This window comes from Coffea eugenioides, unplaced genomic scaffold (assembly GCF_003713205.1).
Source record: "Coffea eugenioides isolate CCC68of unplaced genomic scaffold, Ceug_1.0 ScVebR1_722;HRSCAF=1446, whole genome shotgun sequence".
Lineage (NCBI taxonomy): Eukaryota > Viridiplantae > Streptophyta > Magnoliopsida > Gentianales > Rubiaceae > Coffea > Coffea eugenioides.
The window spans coordinates 9,257-20,378 of NW_020864587.1; the positions used below are offsets into that span (position 1 = coordinate 9,257).

The following is an 11,122-nucleotide window of genomic DNA, read 5'->3' on the forward strand; positions in this document are numbered from 1 at the left end:
TAGACAGTTGCTCTCACAAAGAAAGATCTCCAAAAATTTCGACAGAATCTCCCCTATAAATGGGCTAAAACTCCCTGTCAAACAATCCAAATTACTGCCATTTCAAATTGCACAAGACGTATTAAAGTACTTTAAATCCATCAATTCGCCTTCAAATAAATCCATTTAATTTCATTAACGCCTTCGTGATTTGGAAGAGCTTTAACAAACTATACTATTTCATTGTTTCGACGTCCATAATATGTAGTTGTAAACTAAAAATTAATACCGAATGGCTTGTATCGAATTCGAAAGATGGACTTCTGTGGTTTGGACGACGGACTTCCCAACCCAGGTCTCTACGCCTCCCAACCTTGTGTCACCAACCTTGTATGCACCTATATGAAGCAACAACTGCTCAATATGCAAACCATTTCATATAAGTTATTTGCATCCCAATTAGTAATAGTTAGTTAACGAGGATTACAAAAACTTTTTAAAAATGTTGGCAAAGTCTCCCCTACGGAAATTGCTATAAATATTCAAAAGCTGACAAAGACATTTAAAAAAAAATTGACAAGGTCTCCCCTATAAGTAGGCTAAAACTCACTATACCAATGATACAAACAGGGTCTATATTAAGTTGTAATCGGTCAATACCACACTGTATAATATATATGTCCCCTATAATTTAGAACCCTAACAACTATGAGCCGCCTACGAATTGCAAAAGAGAGTTGATTGACATGCGATTTGGAAGAATATTTAATCAATTTTTGGGCTCCACATCCATATAGCTATACAAGATCTATGTTCATATACGTATGCTATTTTCATCAACAACACAATAAGATTTTTTTGGCTATATCCAAAGGCCACTTGACAGCATTATCTGTTATTTTCCTAACCTCGACATGCATATATTGTAAATATAAACTACAAGATTAGATTTAACTTTAAATTCATCAATTCGACTTAAAACAAATCCGTTAACGTGTTCTAACGCCCTCTTCTACATCCAGAAGTTTAACAAAACATACTATTTCAATTCGACGTCAAAAATCCAAAAGTTGTAATATAAAATATATTACCGAATAACTTGTATCAAATTCGAATATAGTCAACTTCTGTGGTCAAGATCTTAGAGGTACCAACCCCAGCCTCTAAACCTCCCAAGCTTGTATGTACCTATATGAAGAAATAATTTACAACAAAAAACCATTTAAAAAAACAGAAGTTGCGACATGTATTTGTAATAGTCAGTTGCCCTCACAAAGAAAACTCTACAAAAAATTCGACAGAGTCTTCCCTATAAATGGGCTAAAACTTCCTGTCAAACAATCCAAATATCCATGAAATTCAAAATCTCCAATCTATAAACTATATAATGTCAATAAAATTTCTAAACTCCAATTGCAAAACATACAATGTCCAATGTAGATAGTGGTTCGACCAAAAATAACAGCTGCGAAATAGATTTTAAAAACAAAAACTGAAAAGTGGGCACTTGCCACCCAAATTTGGTACATAACCCTTGCCCCCACATTGAGTATTAGAGACTTTGTCTACTATGTGTTTAGCATTTTAGAGAATTATTTTGTACATTAAAATAGTCAGAGATGATTAATCATTATCATTTTAAATTACACAAGACATATTAAAGTACTAATTATTGTAATTATTATCATTTCAAATTATACAGGGCGTATTAAAGTACTAGTTATTGTAAATGGCTTTGATAACTATATTAGTGAAAAATAAGTATTTGTCAAATATATTTATATACACTTGTTAAAGTACGACAATAGTGTCTAAATGTATATAAAAAAATAATTAAATGGCATGCTAAGACTGTTAAAGCAACGGAAATGCATCCAAGACAACTTCAATGCTCGGCATCAAATTTTGGGTCACGCTAACATATATTGTAATTTTAGCAAAATTTATTTTTCCATTTTAGTTCAAGGCCCTTATTTTTCTAAAATCTTCTCTAGGAACACAACTCTAATGTACGGTTTACCCATAGCTGCCCTAGAGAAATTCGTTTCTCATTTGCATCTCATGTTTAATTCCCTTAATTAGAACCCATTTTCTATTTTAAATGGAACTTGCCCCTTTTTTCTTTTTTTTTTGTTTTATCTTCTTCAACACAAAAAAATAGACTTTTTTTTTAAAACGTTATTTCAAGTTGGTCCAATGTTAGAACATTTAGTCATTTCCTATGCCTTATCGGAAAAATCATGAACACCAACCCGTTCGTAGTACCACTAGCTCTCTATCCGCCGTAGACAATAAAATGAGACTAGTACCACTTTTCTTTTTAGAGTTAGATGTACAGAAAATAAGTTTAACCTAAATTTCATTCTAATTTTAAAAAAATTTTAAAAATAGTTGAAACAATTAAATGGACTTTTTCCTTAAAGGGGTTTTAGCTTTAAACTATTTTGCAATATTTGTCAAAAAACTACTTCCTTCTTTTTCCAGCTCCACTATCCACACGGACACAATTAGCGCAACTACAACAAATTGGAAACAGAAAAATTGCAAGAATTCGAAAAATGTAACGTATATCCTCAAATCCACCACAAAAATTGCAAAAATAAGCACAACCCACATCAAATTTAAACCCAAATTTCACAACAAATCTGAACTTGCCGTTGGATTCAAGTATTCAAGTATTAATTAAACTTAAAATGCTATAAGTGAGGCATTGCAAATGGAAAAGGCTCACCTTTATGTTGTTTGGCAGTCGCAATGGGACGGCAATGCTGGCAAATGTTGGGTCAGCAATGGGGCGGCAGTGGGTGGGCAAAGGCGCAAATGGGTCGGCAATCTGGTGGTTGAAGAAGCTCTGAAAACCGGCTGCAATCTGGAGGGCTTGCTTCAGCGAGGCAGAAAAAGAATGAGGCGTGGCTTCCGGCGGAGCAGAACAACAGAGATGGTGGCGCCGCTCAGCCGTGTGGCGCCGCTCCTCCTATTTCTGCCGTCCGGCGTTTTGGCAGCACAAAATAGGACAAATGGTGGCCAGCTCCGGTCTTTGGATGCTTCGATGTGCAGAACCCAGCTCAGATTTTTCAATTGCGAGGAGGCTATGGCGGGAGTTTGGTGGCCTGCTCTGTTTTCTTTGTTTTGCTGTTTCTTCTTTGGGGGGGAAAAGGATCCCGGGAAAAAAAAAATTCGAATTTTGCCGTTTTCTTGGCTTTTTTCTTTTTTGGGGGGGAATTTTTTTCCCACTTTTCTGGCTCCTTTTTTTTTCCAAACAGACCTCGCTTCGCGGATGCAAGCTCACCTGAGCTCGCATTCACGAATGCGAGACCCATTTCAAGACACCTTTCAGAAAATCGCCCCACTTGTAGAATTGCCTTTTTTTTCATCATAAACTAAGAATTCTCCCAAGTGAATTCTTAGTTTATTTGATGAAAAAAAGAGGCATTCTACAATTGGGGCGATTTCTGGGGGTTGTTCTACAAATAGGGTCATCGCATTCCGCGAATACGAGCTCAGTGCGACCTCACCGAGCGCGAAGACCCCATTTCAAAAAAAAAAAGTGAGTCAAAAAAGCAGATCGGCTGTCGAACAGCAAAACAAAGAAAACAGAGCTGGGTTCTGCACATCGAAACATCCAAAGACCAGAGCTAGCCACCATTTGTCCTATTTTGTGCTGCCCAAACGCTGGACGGCAGAAATAGGAGGAGCGGCGCCACACGGCTGAGCGGCGCCACCATCTCTGTTGTTCTGCTCCGCCGGAAGCCACGCCTCATTCTCTTTCTGCCTCGCTGAAGCAAGCCCTCAGATTGTAGCCGGTTTTCAGAGCTTCTTCAACCACCAGATTGCCGACCCATTTGCGCCTTTGACCACCCACTGCCGCCCCATTGCCGACCCAACATTTGCCAGTATTGCCGTCCCATTGCGACTTTCAAACAGCATAAAGGTGAGCCTTTTCCATTTGCAATGCCTCACTTATAGCATTTTAAGTTTAATTAATACTTGAATACTTGAATCCAACGGCAAATTCAGATTTGTTGTGAAATTTGGGTTTAAATTTGATGTGGGTTGTGCTTATTTTTGTAATTTTTGTGGTGGATTTGAGGATATACGTTACATTTTTTGAATTCTTGCAATTTTTGGCACTCCAATTTGTTGTAGTTTATTTGCAGTTTCTGCAATTAGTGCAGAAAAAGCATGATCCGAGCTCGGATCCGACTCAACCCAGACGGATCCGACCTCGGATCCTTTGAGGATCAAAGGCGAAATTGGGTGATACGATCTTGGATCCATAGTTGTTCACTCAGATCTGAGGGCTCGTCTGATCATCTGTTGAGACGGATCCGAACCCTGTTGGATCCGAGGGATGCCAGAAATTATCCGGGCTCGGATCTGTTCGCGGACATAGCAGATCCTATGCTCTGTTTCTTTTCACTGACCTCGCATCTCAGTGACCTCGCATTTAAGAGATGCGAGGTAACTGACTACGCATTTCATAAACGCGAGGTCTGGTTTTCTTTTTGTTTTTTTTTTGGATTTCGTTGGTCGAAAATTCAAGGAGACTTCGCATTGAGCAAATGCGAACTCACGGAGCTCGCATTTGCTGAATGCGAAGACCCTTTGGACGGAATTCCATACTCAAAATGCCTCATTTGTAGAATTTTTTTTAAAATTTATCATAATTTTAGAAATTTCTCTTTCATCATAATTTTTTTAAAAAAGTCTATTTTTTTGTGTTGAAAAAGATAAAACATAAAAAAAAAAAAAGAAAAAAAGGGGCAAGTTCCATTTAAAATAGAAAATGGGTTCTAATTAAGGGAATTAAACATGAGATGCAAATGAGAAACGAATTTCTCTAGGGCAGCTATGGGTAAATCGTACATTAGAGTTGTGTTCGTAGAGAAGATTTTAGAAAAATAAGGGCCTTGAACTAAAATGGAAAAATAAATTTTGCTAAAATTACAATATATGTTAGCGTGACCCAAAATTTGATGCCGAGCATTGAAGTTGTCTTGGATGCATTTCCGTTGCTTTAACAGTCTTAGCATGCCATTTAATTATTTTTATATACATTTAGACACTATTGTCGTACTTTAACAAGTGTATATAAATATATTTGACAAATACTTATTTTTCACTAATGTAGTTATCAAAGCCATTTACAATAATTAGTACTTTAATACGCCCTGTATAATTTGAAATGATAATAATTACAATAATTAGTACTTTAATATGTCTTGTGTAATTTAAAATGATAATAATTAATCATCTCTGACTAGTTTAATGTACAAAATAATTCTCTAAAATGCTAAGCACATAGTAGACAAAGTCTCTAATACTCAATGTGGGGGCAAGGGTTATGTACCAAATTTGGGTGGCAAGTGCCTACTTTTCAGTTTTTGTTTTTAAAATCTATTTCGTAGCTGTTATTTTTGGTCGAAACACTATCTACATTGGACATTGTATGTTTTGCAATTGGAGTTAAGAAATTTTATTGACATTATGTAGTTTATAGATTGGAGCTTTTGAATTTCATGGATATTTGAATTTTTGACAGGGTGTTTTAGCCCATTTATAGGGGGGACTCTGTCGAATTTTTTGTAAAATTTTCTTTGTGAGGGCAACTGACTACTACAAATACATGTCGCAACTTCTGTTTTTTTAAATAATTTTTTGTTGTAAATTATTTCTTCATATAGGTAGATACAAGGTTTGTGACACAAGCTTGGGAGGTTTAGAGGCTGGGGTTGGTACCTCTAAGATCCTGACCACAGAAGTTGGCTAGATTCGAATTTGATACAAGTCATTCGGTAATATATTTTATATTACAACTTTTGGATTTTTGACGTTTTATTGAAATAGTATGTTTTGTTAAACTTCTGGATGTAGAAGAGGGCGTTAGAACACGTTAACGGATTTATTTTAAGTCGAATCGATGGATTTAAAGTTAAATCTAATCTTGTAGTCTATATTTACAATATATGCATGTTGAGGTTAGGGAAATAATAGATAATGCTGTCAAGTGGCCTTTGGATATAGCCAAAAAAATCCTATTGTGTTGTTGATGAAAATAGCATACATATATGAACATAGATCTTGTATAGCTATATGGATGTGGAGCCCAAAAATTGATTAAATATTCTTCCAAATCGCATGTCAATCGCTCTTTTTTGCAATTCGTAGGCGGCTCATAGCTGTTAGGGTTCTAAATTATAGGGGACATATATATTATACAGTGTGGTGTTGACCGATTACAACTTAATATAGACCCTATTTGTATCATTGGTACAGTGAGTTTTAGCCTACTTATTGGGGAGACCTTGTTAATTTTTTTTTTAAATATCTTTGTCAGTTTTGAATATTTATAGCAATTTCCGTAGGGGAAACTTTGCCGACATTTTTAAAAAGTTTTTGTAATCCTCGTTAACTAACTATTACTAATTGGGATGCAAATAACTTATATGAAATGGTTTGCATATTGAACAGTTGTTGCTTCATATAGGTGTATACAAGGTTCGTGACACAAGTTTAGGAGGTATAGAGACCTGGGTTGGGAAGTCCGTCATCCAAACCACAGAAGTCCACCTTTCGAATTCGATACAAGCCATTCGGTATTAATTTTTAGTTTACAACTACATATTATGGACGTCGAAACAATGAAATAGTATAGTTTGTTAAAACTCTTCCAAACCACGAAGGCGTTAATGAAATTAAATGGATTTATTTGAAGGCGAATTGATGGATTTAAAGTACTTTAATACGTCTTGTGCAATTTGAAATGACAGTAATTTGGATTGTTTGACAGGGAGTTTTAGCCCATTTATAGGGGAGACTCTGTCGAAATTTTTGTACTTCTTTCTTTGTGAGGGCAATTGACTATTAGGTAATTTATTTTATATTACAACTACCACTTCTTTGTGAGGGCTACATTCGGATTTGATACAAGTCATTAGGTAATTTATTTTATATTACAACTATTGGATCTTTGCCGTCAAATTGAAATAGTATAGTTTGTTAAATTTTATTTCAGTAGAAAAGGACGTTAGAATATGAAATACGGATTTATTTTAAGGCGAATTGATGGATTTAAAGTCAATGACCAACCTTGTAGTATTTTTTGTAATTGGCAAAATCTATATTGCTAAAAAAGTGGCAAAATCTGCTACAGGGAAAAACATTAATTTTGTAAGGTTCATTGTTAGAATATCACATCAATGTGAATGTGGATCTTGTTATGCGGTGTGAATGTGGAGCCCAAATATATATAACTTCCCGTACTTTTCTTATACTTGTACTTTGAAAATTATAGGGTCTCTTGATAATATGTAGTGTGGCAAATGTCATTACAACTTCATATAAACCCTGTTTGGATCGGTTGGCAGGGAGTTTTAGTCCATTTCGTGGATTGGTTGGCAGAGAGTTTTAGTCTATTTTTAGGGGAGACTCTGTCCAAATTTTTTAAAAATTTCGTTGGGAGTTTTAGGCTATTCATATCGTCATTTATAGTATATTTCATACCTGTTTTTAATTTTTTCATAAACATCTGGATCGAAATTAGTCTATTTAATAGTGCCAATTTCGACCTAGAGGCCACCCTCTTTCATTTGTTTGGACTCTTGGACTACTAATTCTGATTTATTCTCCCCAAAATAGGGATTCATTTCACAGACATGTCTGTAGAAAGACCTCTGCGGGTAAACCTATACTGGGGAGGAGAAATACATTACGAGGGTGACTTTGTTTGTTATTTGTCTCGTACTTCCAACCGGACATTCACTTTGAGTCATAGAATTGGATACGGGGAGTTGGTTGACAGGATTCACCACTATATTGGGATCGATAAAGGGATGTTCAAGCTAAAATTGTTTCTTCGTCAACCGTTGGAGAGTTCCAAATATACTGTTTCCGCAGTGGTGGATGATGAAACTCTTGATGTAATGTACGATCTTTGGATCGAAAAAGTTTCATACATGGCGGAAATTTATATCGAGAAGGAAGAAATCGTCCAAATGCCTGTAGTTAATTGCGTATTCACTGGACCAATAGGTAATGTTGGTCCAATGATGTCGCTTGTACATGCATTCATGGATCCAACAAAGTTTAACTTTGGTTCTAGTTCAGTCGTTCTAGAGATTTCATCGGCATCTCACTATATGCATGATGATCGATCTATGGATTCATTAGAACCAAGGCTCACATCAGGGGCCATGGGTGCCCAGGAATATTTTCATGGCCTGGATTCGATTCCAAGTTTTGGAGATCCAGGGCCATCATGCCATATTTCTCCACATGGGATCGAGTCTAACTCTGATCAAGGTTGTCTGGGTTCAGCTGAAGATGATGTATATGCTAGTGGGCATGATAGGCTCCTTGCCTCTGAAGAAGATGATCCAGAAGAAGATGACCCGGAAGTTGATGCGGAAGAGGTTGAAGAGTCGGAGTCGCAAGATGTGTCTGGTAGTGATTCGGATGATGAGTATGAAGGTGGGGGTTTAAGAGTAAACTTCCATACCCAACAACCCTTTGTTGGGTATCGGGTTGCCAACACAGAATGCGGAGATATCAGACATAATAGCACAGCTGGCAGCTCTGCATATGTTCCAAGAAGAATGATATTTTTCTCCGATCTTGGGAGTATAGATGATGATGATATAGAAGAGGAGGATGGATTGGAGCGTATTGTCACATTCAGTGAGGTGAATAATAATATACGTCTCCATATGAGATTTGAGAGTAAGCAGCAGCTCACCCGGGCAGTTAGGATGTGATCCATCAATCACAATAGGGAGTTCAGAGTTATTGAGAGTAAGAGTAACACGTGGTTTGCTAAATGCAAATCATCAATTGAAAAAACTCCTTCCACTTCATCGTATCCACCATGCGACTGGAATGTGGAATGTGGCAAATTAGAAAATGGGTCAATGACCATAACTGCTTGGGCGACATGATTAGAAATAACAATACAAGCCTGACGGCTTCTGTTATTTCAAGGCACATACTCCGTAGCATTGAAGATGATCCTGGATTAAAGGTCAAGAACATACTAAGTTTCATTAAAAAAAACTTGAAGTTTGATGTGTCTCACAAAAAAGCTTGGTATGTCAGACGTAAAGCAATTGAGCTTGTGTTTGGATCTTGGGAGGCAAATTTTACAGAACTACCACAGTATCTCGATGCTCTGGTGCAATCCAATCCATGCACCATGGTGGAGTGGTCACATCATTCGGATAGTTCGGATCGAGTTAAGACTTTTAAGTATGTATTCTGGGCTTTTGGACCGGCTATTGAAGCATTTCACGTGTGCAGGCCGATTATATGTGTTGATGGCACTCATTTGCGTGGCGAATACAAGGGCAAACTCCTTGTTGCAGTCACTCAAGATGCGAACAACAAGATTCTGCCAATTGCTTATGCCATAGTTGATGAGGAGACGATTTCCAGTTGGTCGTGGTTCATGGAACAATTAAAATATAATGTGGCACTTGATCGACATCCTATCTGTCATCCCATATGCTGTATGGAGACACGAGTCGTCGAGCGCATTGACCAGACCGAGACAATGATGACAGAACGACTCGACAGACGTGATCGCTGTCTTCGTGCGATCGAGGATCATTTCCATATCCGCTGGTCACCTACTCTGACGCCTCAGCAGGAGGAGGGGCATATTGGTACATCACAGGGTCCTCATGGAAATGAGGAGGCAGTAGACCCTCGTTCTTAGCAGCCATGAAGATCTTTAGCTGATTACATCTTTTGTTGCTATATTTTTCTTTTATTGTGTTCGGTTTAAACTTTGTAGTTTTCATATTGGATTCTCTTGAGCTACTCATGATTTTTTGTACTCTTTTGTTTCATTGTGAACAAAATTTGGATGATCGTGAGGATTAATGGCTTCAATTTGAATCATCACTTATTTTGAGAGAAGTTTCAGTTTCTATTACCTTGTTCACAATGAGGACATTGTTAAATTCAAGTGTGGGGGAAGGATTACTTTATCTTATGGGGATTGTGTTTTGGAATGCATGATTTGAGTTGTCTATAGCTTAAAAATGTCGGAATTTTATTTGGAAATGTTGTATTGTGGTTAATTTTCTTGAAATTTAGGTTGTTGACAGGGAGTTTTGTCCATTTTATGGGGAAACTCTGTAAAAATTTTTTAAAAAATTTTCCAATATTTCAAGTTAATGGCCAAAATGTTCAATTTTGTGAAATTGTGAGTGGATTAATGCATTAATTTTGTGAAATGTGAGAGATATCGATATATGAAGTTCATGTACTAGTTGAAACAAGTGTAAGGATTATCCAGAGGATAAAGTACACAAGAAATTAGGAGGAAAAATGAAGGAAAAAGGAAAGAAGCGAAAAAACTGAAAATTTAATGGCACGGATCCGAGCTCGGATCCGTGAGAGCAAAGAGAGATCCGATCCCTCGTCTGTACTTCCGGAGGAGTGTATCCAAGGTCAGAAGATCCGACCTCGGATCCATCATGGGAAGTCCTCGGATCCTAAAGATCCGAGCTCAGATCTATATTCAACCCTCGGATCCGAGGCTCGGATCTGCCTATCTCTTCAGCAAGTGGCACAGCCGTTTTCCTTTACCTTTTTCACAACTTTTCCAACTATTTTAAGGGACAGATATCGGTGGCACATGTTTCTGCAACAAAAGAGAAGACCAAATGAGTTGTAGACAAAAGAAAACATCTTATCTTTGGTTCAGCTACTGACTACATTAGATATAGCACTCAGGGTTTGAGGCTTTTAGGATTCAGGGTTTTAGGGTTTTAGAGATCAAGATTTAGTGTTTTAGGAGAATAGCACTTTCGGGTTTAGGGTTGTAGGATTTTAGTTTGACAATAGAGTGTCTTGATTAGGACTTTAGATTTTTAATTAAAATAGTAATCCTATCGTGCCACAAAAATATTTTTTAATGGATTTTAATAAACCCAACAACCTTGATTTAATGTTTTAGGGTTTACAAGGATTTGGTTTCTAAGATTTACGATTTAGTGTTTTACGGCTTTAGCACTTAGGGTTTTAGGATTTTTGCATGACAATAAATTTGCCTTGATTATCGCTTTATATTTTTAATCAAAATAGTAATCCTGCCAATAATTGTAAAAGGTAAAACATGTAAGATTTAATCGCTAGATATTTG

The 11,122-nt window shown here is 36.9% G+C and overlaps 1 protein-coding gene across 1 annotated transcript; it reads left to right on the plus strand.

Moving 5' to 3' along the window:
• The first annotated feature begins 8,842 nt into the window (after positions 1 to 8,842).
• Positions 8,843 to 9,688, plus strand: LOC113758799. Its single transcript, XM_027301519.1, has one exon. The coding sequence runs from the start codon at positions 8,843 to 8,845 to the stop codon at positions 9,686 to 9,688; it is 846 nt and encodes a 281-aa protein (XP_027157320.1).
• Positions 9,689 to 11,122: the final 1,434 nt, after the last annotated feature.